At 33.5% G+C, this 14,786-nt stretch overlaps 2 protein-coding genes across 7 annotated transcripts; both read right to left on the reverse strand.

Annotated features, from left to right (window-relative positions):
• Nucleotides 1-1,089: 1,089 nt before the first annotated feature.
• Nucleotides 1,090-6,621, reverse strand: LOC8278434 (serine/threonine protein phosphatase 2A 57 kDa regulatory subunit B' theta isoform). Of its 5 annotated transcripts, none has more exons than XM_048377039.1 (4): nt 6,178-6,621; nt 4,334-6,003; nt 2,156-2,256; nt 1,637-1,919 (listed from the first exon to the last, which is right to left on the reverse strand). In XM_048377039.1, exons 2-4 carry the CDS (start codon nt 5,546-5,548, stop codon nt 1,868-1,870), a joined length of 1,368 nt encoding a protein of 455 aa, XP_048232996.1. In that variant the 5' UTR covers nt 5,549-6,003; nt 6,178-6,621; the 3' UTR covers nt 1,637-1,867. The 5 variants fall into 5 exon arrangements, 3 of the variants coding, with proteins under 3 accessions (XP_002514975.1, XP_048232996.1, XP_048232997.1); XR_007216694.1 differs by having other exon boundaries at nt 1,780-1,919; nt 2,131-2,261; nt 6,178-6,618; XM_048377040.1 differs by having other exon boundaries at nt 1,780-1,919; nt 2,131-2,256.
• Nucleotides 6,622-9,617: 2,996 nt separating this feature from the next.
• On the reverse strand, nt 9,618-14,150 carry LOC8278433 (serine/threonine protein phosphatase 2A 57 kDa regulatory subunit B' theta isoform). 2 transcript variants are annotated; one of them, XR_007216625.1, is made up of 4 exons: nt 13,972-14,150; nt 12,061-13,826; nt 10,779-11,019; nt 10,074-10,210 (listed from the first exon to the last, which is right to left on the reverse strand). XR_007216625.1 is itself a non-coding variant. In XM_025156635.2 (3 exons), exons 2-3 carry the CDS (start codon nt 13,282-13,284, stop codon nt 9,851-9,853), a joined length of 1,584 nt encoding a protein of 527 aa, XP_025012403.1. In that variant the 5' UTR covers nt 13,285-13,826; nt 13,972-14,136; the 3' UTR covers nt 9,618-9,850. The 2 variants fall into 2 exon arrangements, 1 of the variants encoding a protein (XP_025012403.1); XM_025156635.2 differs by lacking the exon at nt 10,779-11,019 and having other exon boundaries at nt 9,618-10,210; nt 13,972-14,136.
• Between the last annotated feature and the right edge of the window lie 636 nt (nt 14,151-14,786).

Below are 14,786 nucleotides of genomic sequence, written 5' to 3' on the forward strand. Positions count from 1 at the left end.
TATACGTGTCACTCTCCTATTAGTTTTATAGAATTACGTTCAAATAAAATTTAGACAAATGGATTGAGAATTTATAATAAATAATAAAAATATGAAAATTTATAATATTAGATATTCAATTACTTTTTTCATATTAAAATTTAAACAAAATCTATCTAATTACTACGAACTGTAATTTGAAGTCATAATTATAATAAGATAAAAGTATACGTAGATAAATAATAAATATCAAAAGAATTCAGCAATTTATTAATTTAATTATCACATGTTAGATGAATGTGTTGAATAATTAGGGAATCCTATGAGATCTTATATTGAATTAATTGTTTTATATATTTAATCCATAGCCAACTAATTCCGACGGGGAAGAAAAGGAAGAAACTATTGTAGATGCCAAATGAGTTGCTAACTAATGGTATGAACAATGGATGATTATATGAGATTTTAATTACAAAATAATAGCTTGCATGCCACCACGTTCATGCCTTAAAAAATATACTAATATATGAGATCTTTGAAAAGAAAAAAATAATAATAAAAAAGAATAATAGTTATATCCCAAGTTGCAAAATCGAGAGTAATCAGAATTAAGAATACTTATTTATTTTTCTTTTCTTTATTAATGGGAGGGTCAACGGACCGTAAACTGCACGAAAGTGGATAATCATTTTCTTATAATTCGCTCTAAAAATAATCATTCTGTTGTTAATCAATAAAATTATCATGGAAGAAGAATTCATGTTTGTTTAATTCAGGATACAGCTCACTTTACAAGTGTGAAATTTTTAAGTTTAATTAGATTCTTCCTCCCTAATCAATCTCTTAAGCAGGATTAGTCTAAATCCCAACCATACTAATTCAATGAGTTGCTGTAAATTCTGGAGCATCTAAGAGAATGACCATAGACGCAATTGATGTACCGGGACTATTTAAAACAAACAGGAAAAGTAGAGAAACCAAAATATAGGTCTTGCCACTAAAACTTGTGGCTGGCAAAAGTATTAAGCCGACTCAAGGATATGGCTATGGTATGTACCTAAAGCTTGTAACTGAGAATGGCATGCAGGAAGAAAGAATGATCCTTTCAAATTAACCCAATCAAAATTTAGTGTATTTGCAAAAGCATGAATTTCACACCAACAAAAGGTTTCCTTTTTACAAAGTGTGTACATATATATATTTATTTATATATCATACATACACATAAGAAATGAAGTCAAGAAAACTCAAGTGACTAGACCAAATGGATAGCTCCTAGAGATGCTAATTTATCAACTATAATAAGGCCAAACTAACTGGTTACCTCCACTCAATCATAAATGTGGACCATAGCTTGTTAGCTCCTGCTCCAGGTGTACCTTTTTGCGTCGTTATCACGATCAAATGTCGGCTATTACTACCAAAGGTTTCCCCTTACTGTCAGGACCTCGACAACCAGAAAAAAAATGGAGTGACAAAGTAATCAGGCATTTCCAGCTCTCAAAGTATAATGACCATCTCTTGGTTCCTAGACCAATCAATGAATACTTTATACAAAACACAGAAATCCCTCTTTATCCCTATCCTGAAGATGTTAAGGTAGGTATAGTGCGAGGAACAAGCACTGCTTCGCTACTTGCAACTTTTGTTGCTGCAATCTCTTCTAAGCGCTTCCATGTGGCTTCGTGTTTCAACTTTATATCCTCGGCCTTTGCTTCATCTTCTTGAAACTTCCTTAAGCACTCTTCAAACAGCTCAGGATCAATATCAGCAAAGATTTTGCGGACATTAAGAGTTAAGCTCTGGACAACCTGATTCCAGTGATTACGTCCATTCTTCTCCAAGGCAGGAAAAATAATAGGCAGTATAACTTTCCGGTTGTGTCTGATTAAGTTCTCAATATGATCATTGTTCCACATGTACAAAGCCCTTTCTGCCACCTAAAGAAAAAATCATTCAACCAGAACACTAAAATTACGAAAGGTATGGCATGAATGACCAATTCAAAATAGAATCTAATATAAGATACATGGCAATGACTTTCAAGACCAGAATCCCGAACATCATTTTAAGAGATTAATGTCCCATCATTTTCAGAACTTAGAGGCCTCTTATTCTTAATAAACAATCATACACAGATTAGTTGTTTACCAACAGTACTCCAGGAATGGCTTACATGCCAAATTGTATGAAGACCCACATTTCTACCTTCAGAGGAAGAGGATCACCTCCTAGACAGACTTGATCCATTGTATTCCATAATGATTCAGCACACATCTTTGCTTAAGAGGTAAGACCAAAGGAAGAGACTCAGTAACCATATCATCCAACACTACCTAGTTAAAATTCGAAAGGGCACCTAATGCAGAAATAAAATGAGTGCATGCATGAATTTCTTCTATCCCGCTTGAAGAAGCCTTTTGCTCTCCTTAACTCCTGCTCCTCCATCCCAGAAAGAAAAGTCCAAAATGGGGAAATTTTTCAAACAGATAAGTGTGACATTGATCAAAATCAGCTCTCTGAATGGCAACACTGTTCACTAATTATAGGCTTAAAATGTTTGTATATATTCTAATTAAGCTAAAACGTAAAACTCAAACTCCATTCTATTACCAGTGTTGTTGCAATAAAATAAATGAAGAAAAATTAATGCCAGATGCATATGCTGAAATTACAACCTCTCCATGATGTCAGCTTTGCTGCACCAACAAACAACTACCAGCAACTTCCTGCAGTCGCCACTCGACAGAGCTAGCACTACCACCTGATCACTCCATCACATAGCATCACCAAAAGCACCATAACTGCATCAACCACCACTCTATCACTAAACTTATAATTACAGCCACATAGAGTTGTGCAAAGACAAAAAAAATCCTGGCCAGCACAAACCAGTTAATGCGGCTAACTGAACCCAGTAGTTGGTATTTTTCAAGTTTGTGGACTTATGGCATTTCCTATATATTACACATAGCGAGCAGCAAGTCACCTAATTGCTCTTCTTTTTCCTTTTCACTCTTGACAAAAATCGAAATGAAAAAACTGCATTGACTTAAAGACAGCTATATGGCACCAAATACACGCTCTGCGGTCATATTGCCAAGTCTTTTACAAGAACAATCACTTATCACCCAATCAGCAACATAATATCTACTTTAGGATCCTAAAGTCCTCATCACATATTACTCGAGGAATGCGACTTCCTATATAGGGTTTTGACTAAAGAAGTTTCATGCATAATTCTCAGGACCCATGAACAAATCAGGATATGAATTTCAAATTTCCAATCGGAGCCCAACAAAGTGCTTTTTATCATACTAAATAATAAACCTAGAGCTCTCATGCCACATGATCCACCATAATTCACCTAATTTCTTCTTGTTGTCTCAGATCACAATCTAACCAAACTAACAGTTTTCTCTCTCAGAGGGGGGACACAACCACTTACAACACAGGTGTCATGAGTTTGCCAGCAGTAACTGCACCACAGAAAAACTGGTTGCATGCACAAGAACAAGAATTTAGCATTTGACTCCCAGCTGCTGACTCATAGATAAACATTATGATTGCAAAAACGGAATGAATTAAATGCAGCAGAGAAGTTATAGAAAGTGATACCCATAAAGCAGGAAAGACAGTTGCACTGAGATTAACTAAAAAAAGTTTCTTTATATTATTTATGAGTTGGATCTTGACAGGTCATAATATATGATCAACAAAGTATTTAATTTCAAATTTACTTTTTTGAGGATAGTGAGGCAAATAAATCCAGCATAACTTTACAAGCATCAGAGATTTTGCTTACGAACTAGATATTTTCTGAGTTGAGTCCACACTCCACCTATTAAGCACACAACTAGAAGCACTTCTGGCCTCTGGCATTTTGTCTTCTTCACTTGTTACAACTCTTCATTATTCTTTCTTAAATATAGTCCGCATAACATAGCTTTAAAAGCATTAACGGACAAGTAGTCCACCATTATATTTATTCAAATGGATGAATAAACCCTCAGCCAAGAAACTAAATGTGCCACCTCTTTTTAGTTTCTGATCTCTATGATAGTATTCCCTATTGCTGATTCAAAATAAGATTTGTACTCAAAAGCCAATAGCCAGATAAACTGAAACATATTCTAATTAATCACTTCCATTGGCTGGTTAGAATCAGGATGTTAGAAATAAAAGCATAACATATAAAAGTTACAGCTTGGCAGAAAAAGTGAACCACTTTGAAGGAAATACCATCCAACATCAAGAAATACTGAAAAGAACCAAGCAAGTGGAAACAGGAATTATTTTGATGCACGTTACAAAATCTGAGGTCCATTACAAACTAAATTTGATGGTTTATTACCTGGAAGTGTGAACTGCTCAAGCAACGAGCTATTTGATGAAACAGGGGTACCATACATCTTTGAAATTCTGCTGGCTGGGTTGCTTCTAAGATTTCTTCGAGCTCACCCAGGAACATCACCTCCTTAGAACTATTAGTAATTGGCCAGTACTTTAATAAACCCCTTATAACAGTATCTGCAAGCTTGCAGTCCTTCTCCACAAACTGTGTAATGCAGTACAATAATTGCTGATGGTACATAGCTAAGCACTTTGGTTTGTGAAGGGGGATTAGTGCCCGAATGAGGAACAATTTATGTTCTTCTTTCAGCGGCAAAGCAAACCCATTGATAATACTCCCTAAAACTTCTAAAAGCTCTGCAATCCCATTGTGTTTCTCTGTTTCGAAAATAAACCGCAAGAAGATGTTGTTGATAGCCTTCCTAATAAATGGGCGATGCACCATAAATTTTCCATAGATACGATGTAGAATTGTCTTTAGATACTCCCTTTCCCTTGGATCTTCAGAGTCAAAGAGATCTAACAACTTGAGAACAAAAGAGTGATCAATGTACCTCTTGGCCAACTTCGCATCTGTCTCGGGAGATGCAACAAATCTCAGAAAGAATTCATACACAATTTGCAAGTGAGGCCATGCAGGGTCCATTAAGGGTTCCTCCTCTTCCAAATCAAAGGCTTCTAAAACTTTATTCTCACGGGGTTGTGCAGTAAGTGGCCTAAACAAATTCGAAGATACCATCTTTATAGCTTCTTGCATGACAGTTTCTGTTATTTTCCCATTTGCAGAGGTAACATAATCTACAAGCTCAACCAATGTTTGCCGCTTGATGTCCTTTTCTTTCAAATTCTTAGTTGGATCAGTGAAGTCAAACAGCACACAGCACAAGCTCAGCTTTCTAATAAACAAATTCTGCTTCTCAGAGCTGGGGACATCCCTAAATCCTGGCAATGCCTCGTAAGAAGCAATTACTGAATTGCCATTCAATTTGGAATTGACTGCCTGGATAGGCTTACTTCCATGAGCATAACCTAAATGTGGAGTAGAATCAGAGCCCGGAGGAGATGTATCGTTTAAACTTACAGGCCTATTACTCACAATATCACTGTTTCTAGAACTAGTGGAAGTACTTGAAGGAGCAGAAGAACTGCCAAGTTCACGATTCTCAGATGATTTAGATGGCTTCCGCGGAAGCCTACCAAGTATTTGTTTGATCATAACTCAAGAACTATAGCTAAGGATTGAACTTCCCACAAAACCCAGCTATGCTCAAAGGCTCCTTTAAAGCAGATTTTTTAGTCCATGAAAAGGACAGCTACTGACTTCACAATCACAGAACTGGATACAGATGTAAAAGGTCCATATCAAACTGCAGAAAATACAAACCCAATACCATCAACGGAAATCCACTTCCTAACAAAAATTAAGAAAACCCAGAAACATCAATGGAAGCATCAAAGCACTTCTGGTTCCAACATATCATCATCTGGAGAAGTTCTTTCATTTCAACAAAATCCAAGACCCTTTGACTTTAAACTGAAGAACCCAGATGCAAAAACTGAAACAGTAATAGTAACTTCCCTACTAAATCAAAAAAGGCAGAAAGGGTTCTTTCTTTGTACTGCACACCAAAAATAGAAGCTATACACAGCTGAATCAGACAGGGATAGGATCTGGGTTTGATCAAAAACAACAAAACAGCATTATTAGAAAATCTAACACCATAGAAAGTATATGAAAAATAGTAAATTAAAATGAAAAAGCAAAAGCACGGTAAAACTAAAGAAACAACTAAAATGAAGCAGACCCAGATAACACTAAAAGAAACAAGAACATCTCACACTTACATAGGAGACTTGAAAGACAAGCAGCGCAAGAAAGACTCAATTTTTCTTTTTCATTTTTGTTTAATTCACTTTCCTTTTCTGTTCTTTCTATGGATCACTTTGGACCAGAGAGAGAGAGAGAGAGAGAGAGAAAGAGAGCATAAGTGGCTAAAGCAGACACCTTTAACACTCTTCACAGTCCGTAAATGGAACCCATGAGAAGATTAAAGAAAAAAGAATAAATAAATCTAAACCCAAAAATAATTTTTTTCTTTTTAAACAGGAATCAGAAGGTGAAGTTTTATTTTAAGATTTGTTTTTTCTGTTTTTTCTGTTTTCTGTTTTTTCTTTCACTGCATTGGATAGGTGTAATAATTCAGCTCTTGAGTTCATTTCGATTTCGCTTATGTTTTAATCCAACGTTATCAGATCGATCACAATCGTACAATTTTGTCCAATCAGACAGTAATAATAAAAGAAATTATCCCCGTAGCACCTCAGAAGAAACATTTTCTCGGAAGGCCAGTGGATTCGTGAAATACATAATAATAAATAATGGTTGAAGAAATAATTAAATTCAATATTTCTCAATTTTTATAAATAAAATAATCCATCAAGTGACTCTATAATTAAAACTTCTTTAAATCTATAATTAAAAAAACCCTTCAACTATTTAACACGGATTTACTAATAATTTATAATGCATTTGGTATGTAATCCATAATTAATAAATTTTAAGCCAGAAATTTTAAATAAGTTTTTCTACCACATTATTTTTTAAACATATTTAATAAAATCAGTAGTATAATCATGTCTTATAATTTAGAATAAATTAATTTAAAATTTAATTATAAATATTTTATTCAAAAAAAGGTTTACCTTAATGTTCATACGTTTGTTTTTTTTTTCCTTAATAATTAGATATATTTAAGTTTTCTTTTTTAAATTACATATATACACAACAAATTAAATGAATTCATATGAATTTAAGGAGAAAAATAAGTGTTGTATTTAGTATCTAGCAATAATTTTCAAAAAAGAAATTGATTATTGTTGGCTTGGAAAGCTTTTGGTTACTTATTTGTCGTTATAGAAATAGTAGGTGAAAGTGCAATAGAATAAGAAAAATAGACAATTCCTTTTGTTATTAAATAGACTTTTTAAATAATACAAAGCTAAAGTAATAATTCAACCCCCAGTTAAGTTTTTCCTTTTTCTTCTTTTTCCAATATTTTCTTTTCTCATCCAATTATTTAGGTAAAATTTATCTTTTAAACCCTTGAATTTATCAATTTTTTTAATTAAAACTTAATAATTCTTAATTAAAGTAAATATGAAATATAAATATTCAATAAAATAAATAAAAATCTCATAAAATATATATATATATATATATATATATATAATAATTTTAATTAAACTAAAAATAAAAATTTAATAAAATAAAATAAAATTTTAGAAAAATATTAAGAAAATAAAACTGAAAAGTTTAGAACCCTAATAATAGATTTTACCTGGAATAAAGTAAGGTTGCAAAGATTTATGTCATAGATCTCAAATTTCAATATATATTCCAACAATCATCCTCAATTGATGCTGTGGTTATTTAACATTTTCATGCTTAAATTATGTGATTGCTGGAAGAAATGTGTCAAGATAATATGTTGTAACTAATTAAACATATAGTAAGACTAGACTTTGGAGATTTTAAACAGAAAAGGGTTTTTTTTTTTCTCCAAAATTTAATGAGTTTTGAACCTAACACTATTTATGACACAGTAGAATCAATACAGTTTTTAATTTAACATATTATTTGACTCCAATTCAATGGATAAAACTAAAAATAATTTTAAATATATTTCTCAAGAATTGGAAATAAAGGTCAAATGTATATTTATTGTCTATAAATCTTGACTATTTAGTCGATTTAACACTCTAATTTTCAATATAATCTAACTGGCATCTGATTTTTTTTTTAATATATTTTGACATCGTTTGACATGTATCTTCATTCAATATGTCTATAAATATTATATAAAAATATTTAAATATTACCAAAATATAAAGTTCAAATATATATTAGATTAAATTGAAAGTCATAGAAGTTTAGATATTAAAAGAAATTTATAATTATTTATTAAGTTAAATAACCGATGCATTTAGCCAGAAATAAATAAAACCAATAAGATGGAAATATATTGAGAAGTTATCAGCCTTGGTATATGGTAGCCCCAGTCCAGCCATGCCAGGTAGGTGTAGTGAAGAAGTTGGTGCGGTGCTTGTGTACCCATAGACAATAAAGAATGACCATCATCATCATCATTGCAAATTAATTATATTATATATATATACCCATTTTGATTTGTCACTTGTGTTAGCACAACTTTGAGCATACAACACAGCAGAAGGAAAACACAATTATTTTACCCTAAACATCAAGCACCTCCATCAGGAAAGAAGCAAAATCCATATAATCATTCCATGTACGGACACTTAATAATGGTGGCTGGCCAGGGCATTTCATGAATCATGATCACCATTGATAAACTAAGCCTTCTTCATAGCAGTAGGACTGTAGAAGCAACAACTTGTTATATATATTCCTGCTCTATCATACTTATCATACTGCACTTATGAAAAGTTCATCCCACCATAGCCGCATAATGGGACCTATTATTCTTTCTATATGAGCAAAAATTATTAGATATGCTCATCCTCTGTAGTCCCTCTCTCTCATGTGGCCTATGAGAAATGGGACACTTGAACAGTTCCATCTAATCAACTCCTTTGTACATGAGAGAGCAACATGCTGACAAAATTCTACATTTTTCAACATAAGCAAGCAATCTGACAGGCAGCATAAACTTCAAACACTAAAAGCATTGAGATCTCAATCTGCAGTGTCAGGCTGCCATTTTGAGCCCAAAATAAAGACATAGAATACAACAAAACCAAGCAAATTTCTGGTGCTGACAACTTAAGGAACTGAATATTTCATTCATAATAGAATGTAATTGTAAGATAAATTATGTTCCTCCTTTCTTAAAGCAGAGTTCTTAATTATTGAGCAGACCAATTATAGGAGACGGCATATAAAGGATGTATGTAGCCAATGGTATAAGCCTGGATAAGATTTTGTAAATCTAATCTTCTGTGTTAATGACAGCAATTTTGGTATGTGCAAATCATGATAGGGACCAAATGATTAGAACTTGTAACATGGGCATAGAAGGTACCACTGAAGGCACTTTCCTGACTACTTTCACTTTTTCCATCCTCCATATCTTGTGCAAAAGCAACAAACAAAAAGATTACCATATTCATGAACATTAAATGAACTGTTTTCAACCATTTGTTTTTCTGGTTCAATTTACTCATTTACTTATTTTTCCTGCAATAATTTGCCTTCCATTGAGCTTTTAAATAGAGAGAGGATTACATCTGAAATTCTTTATAAGAACTAAAAGAAGCGATCTCTCTATGTAAAATTTATAACACACGGATCAATTTACAAAATGCTTATTAGGCTTTGATAATTGGCAGGACTTAACATATTGTGGTGAGACCGCAATAGATATATTAACATGTTGTGTACATTCAACCACCTGAATAATATTATCAATGGAATGAATTCGATCTCAATAGGAAAAAAAATTATTGTCCATGGTAATACCAATAATAATCTCTGCTTTTGCTAACCTGAAGTGGTGTGAGGGACTGATTTGTGAGGAATAAGTGCTTGTATGTTATTCGAAGATTTCTGAGCAGCAAGCCCTTCTAAACGTCTCCATGTGGCTTCACATCTTGCTTTAGTTTCATCCTCCTTCCTTTCTGCTTCTCGAAACTTATGTAAGCATTCATTGAACAACTCAGGATCAAGATCATCAAAAATCTTGCGGACATTTAAAGTCAAGCTACGTACAGCCTGGTTCCAGTGATTTCTAGCATTTTTCTCCAGAGCAGGGAAGATAATGGGCAGTATAACCTTGCGGTTTTGTATGATTAAGTTCTCAATATGATCATTGTTCCACAAGAACAATGCTCTCTCAGCCACCTGAAACAGCAAGCACCAACTAAATAGGTGATTTAGACATTATGAGTGAAAAAGGATGGCTCATCTCATCAAGTCAATAATACAGTGAGTTCAACTGCAAAACCGGGAATTTTTCTTTTCAATGAAACAAATTTCCAGAAGAAACCTAAGGCTTTAGTCTGATACAGATTTAAGCAAACAGATCTCAAGTCAATCTGAATGGTATCAAATTCAAAAGAATTTATTATCATGTCCATTACCCTACTGATTTGCAGCTTGAAAGGTGAAGATAACTTATGCATAAAGAGCAATTAAAGCCTATTTGGCTCGTTTTAGTACAGAACCGAACATCATCAAGATTTCTGTTCCAGTATCAGATTTTAGATAATCACACATACTTTTTAAACTTTATGCTCAAATTTAATTTTCACCTAAATCAATGAGTTGAGAATTCTAGTAAAATATGTGGATTTCTTTTAAACTTAACAACTAGCTGGATACCAGTCAAAGATTTGCTTTCAATTTATATTTCAGAAGCAGCCAAAGGTGGAATTCTAGTTTTAAGGACATCCAAGGAAAGACGACATACTAGACATCTTCTGAAATAACTCATATTCTCACTTATACATCTTTCACAAGCGATGCTTGAAATTTCCATTGTGAATCCGTACAACATGGGTACTTTCTTTTTGGGATGTATGCAGGGAATGACCATCTTAACCGACCCCCACGCCTCTTTCTCTTCCACTGGCCCATATAACATAATCCAAACTTGATCATGAAACTGTTGTTACTATTAGCAACGCCATAATCCATCCATTTACAATTGGCTACAACAGCATTAAATGCACGCTCACTTAGAAAGAAGAAAAAGAAAAAGAAAATTGGATCTGAATAAGAAAATGAAGAAGAAAATGTTGTCATAGTTCTTCCAAATTATGTACATATGTAGCACCACAATCGAGTCAATAGTCCAACGAACAAATAACAGAATTCGTGATCCCTTGACATTGATTATTCTAAAATAAAGCAGAAGAGTGTCCAGTGAGGAGCAATTTTTCTTTTTCTCTATCTAGGTTCCTAAGCAGAAATTCTCACAGGATAACGTCAAACTCATAAACCAAAAAGATCTTGTTATCCAGAGAGTCAATATCAACAAATCCTAGCTTGGTCATGTAACACATTTTCTCTGAGCTTTTTAGCATGAGATCAAAATCTACAAAACCCTGTTCACTTACGTGATACAGCTTTTGCTTTTTCTTTTTGCCTATAGAAGAATAGAAACATTAACAAGATTCAGATTTGAATTACTCTAATACCCTTCAAAAATTTGTTACTTTCACATAAGCCTAAATTAACCCTCGTATGTGATAATCAAGCTATCAACTACCACTTGACTTAATGGCAACATATATTGACCATATCAAAATTTCTCAGCGAAATACACATTTTTATTTGTGATCTTCATTTGCTGTTTATGATGGGAAGACAGAAGGCAACTTCATGTTTAGACAGAAGGCAACTTCATGTTTTTTGTCTTTTTTTTTTCCATGTCTTTCGGAGAACTCAATGGACATTAATCACATACAGGAAATTCCACACAACTATAGACACACAAAACCAAATAAGAAAGAAAGGAGAGACGATAACTGCAACAATAAAAGCTTTCAGAATCTGATTGGAGAGAACCCTTCGCAATTGAAAATTAAGATGGTAAAAGCAATATTCGGTGACATGAATGTTCAAGATTAAGCATGTTTCACATGAGAAGTTCATTTAGCATACAATTAGTTGTTTAAAACATGTTTTGGAAGAAGAAAATTTGTAGCACAAAACCTAAATCAGTAAAAGAAACGAAACATTTGGATTACCTGAAAGTGTGAACTGTTCAAACACCGAGCAAGTTTCTGAAACAGGGGCACCATACAACGTTGAAATTCTGGTGGCTGAGTCGCTTCCAAAACTTCCTCCAGCTCATTTAGGAACATGACTTCCTTTGAACTATTAGTGAGAGGCCAGTATTTTAACAGACCCCTTATTACAGTATCGGCAAGCTTGCAGTCTTTCTCCACAAACTGCGTAATGCAGTATGACAGTGGCTGATGGTACATAGCCAAACATCTTGGCTTATGCAGAGGAATTAAAGCACGAACAAGAAACATTTTGTGTTCCTCTTTCAGAGGCAGAGCAAACCCATTAATAATGCTACCCAAAATCTCTAAAAATTCAGCAATCCCGTTATGCTTCTCTGTCTCAAAAATAAACTGGTAGAAAATGTTATTGATAGCTTTTCTGATAAATGGACGATGCACCATGAATTTTCCGTAGATGCGGTGAAGTATCGTTTTCAAGTACCCCCTTTCCCTGGGATCTTCGGAGTCAAATAAATCCAGTAATTTGAGAATGAAAAATTGATCGATAAATCTTTTAGCTGGTTTTACATCTGTCTCAGATGATGCCACAAACCTCAGGAAAAGCTCGTACACAAGCTGCAAATGCGGCCATGCAGGATCCATAGAAGGCTCCTCCTCCTCCAAATCAACACCATCTATAATTTTATTCTCACGTGGTTGAGGAGTCAGAATCCTAAATAAATTTGTAGAAACCATTTTTATTACTTCTTGCATAACAGTTTCGGAAAATTTTGCATTTGCAGAAGTTACATAATCAACCAGCTCTAACAATGTCTGTCGCTTGATCTCCTTTTCTTTGAGGTTCTTTGTAGGATCGGTGAAGTCAAATACAAAACAACAAAGATTCAGCTTTCTTATAAACAAGTTCTGCTTCTCAGAATTAGGAACATCCCTAAATCCAGGCAATCCTTCAAATGAAGAAAACCCCACAATTCCATTCAGCTTTGAATTTACACACTGCTGAATCTTGTTTCCACTGATTTGTCCTGCAGCTGCAGCAGAATTATTGGCAGTTACAGATGTGGTGTTTAACTTGCCTGACTTACTATCCCCTAAAGCACTGCTTTTTGAACCAGTAGAAGCATTTGACTTCGTGACAGGATTTCCATTTCGACCAGAATCACGATTTTCAGTCGATTTAGACGACTTTTTTGGAAGCTTACTGAGTATCTTGTTTAACATAATTTACATAAACAAACAAAATTCCACCTCAAACAACCACAACACTGATTTTAAAAGATTTCACTATCCAATCCAATGAAAATCATGACTCATCAAAAAGTACCAAATTCCAACTTTCCCATGTCCATGAAATCCACTTGAAGAGAAGTGCTAGCAAATAATTTACGCTTTCCACCCAAACAAGGATCTCAATGAATCTCTCTACTTCTAAGCACAAAGCAAACTCATCCACAAAGTCAAAAGCAAACCCACTTCTCTATCCACACAGCAAGGCAATCCCCAATTTCGCCAATCTCAGTCAAACCAAAACACAAAGGTAACTTTCAAAACCGCTGCAAGCCCTTCCTCACTCTTCACCAAAAAAAAAAAAAAGAGGAACCCAACATCAAAATCACAACTTTTTGACAGGAATTGGAAAATCCAGAAGTTAAAGTCTCCCCGATAACAAGATCAGCAAGAAACTTTTATCTATTTATCAATCACCATGTTCCTTTTATCTATCAGGTGCTCTTAGTTTAAAACAGCAATCATCAGCCAATGCTCTGGAATAAAACTTAAGGATAACAATTAATCAACAGATTAAAAGATAAAAGCACATGCAAGTAAACAAAAAAGTTGTACGGAATATGAAAAAGAAAAACGTAGGTCATATAAGGAAGGCATTGTTCACGGTGAGCATGTACTTACAGAGTCAAAAATTCAAAACTTTTGTTCTTGTTTTTCTCGTTGGTGTTTGTTGACTGAGAAAGTTGTTATCTTTCTTCTTCTTCTTCTTCTAATAAAAAAAAAAAAGTATTTTCTATATATATATTGCTGTATATAATGATATATATTTTTTACATTGAGGAAGATTATAGGATGGGTGAGAGAGAGCTCAGTCAGAAACGCACAATAACAGAAAACTGTGAAATTTATGGCCGGTAACTCTAATAAAAAAAAAGTTCGGGTAAAAAATATTGAAATTTAGTTAATTGTTTCGTAATTATTACTTTTTTTTTTAATTTGTAAACCATTAAATTCGTGAGAGCTATCATCATCTTTTGCTTTTTCAGTCTTTAATATAATATAATATGGTAAATTATTTTACTACATCGCATCTACATAGTATTCATTTAACTTTTGTCAACAACTTTGATTTTAAAACATGGTTCCACCTGCTAAAATTAATGCATTACAGAAAATGATAAAGTTGGCATTTCTCATTTGTAAGAATTAGAACAGATTTTGAAACTTTTTATCCATTATCCATCAATATTGATATAAATTTTATCACTTTTTTTTGGGTGAAAAGTGAGAAAGAATTTACAAAAAGAAAGAAAGAAACTGGTGGATCATGATTTCCTTAAAACCCTAATGAGTGATTTGATTTTTCCTTCCAAAAAGGAAAGCTTGTTTATTGGATTTTGATAGAAAGCATTAGTTTGGTACTAGTCAATGGGTGTGATTAGAGAACTTATGAAGCATACGTCCATTTTATTCTTATTCTACAGCTCACTCTTCCA

Source organism: Ricinus communis, chromosome 7 (assembly GCF_019578655.1).
Source record: "Ricinus communis isolate WT05 ecotype wild-type chromosome 7, ASM1957865v1, whole genome shotgun sequence".
Classification (NCBI taxonomy): Eukaryota; Viridiplantae; Streptophyta; class Magnoliopsida; order Malpighiales; family Euphorbiaceae; genus Ricinus; species Ricinus communis.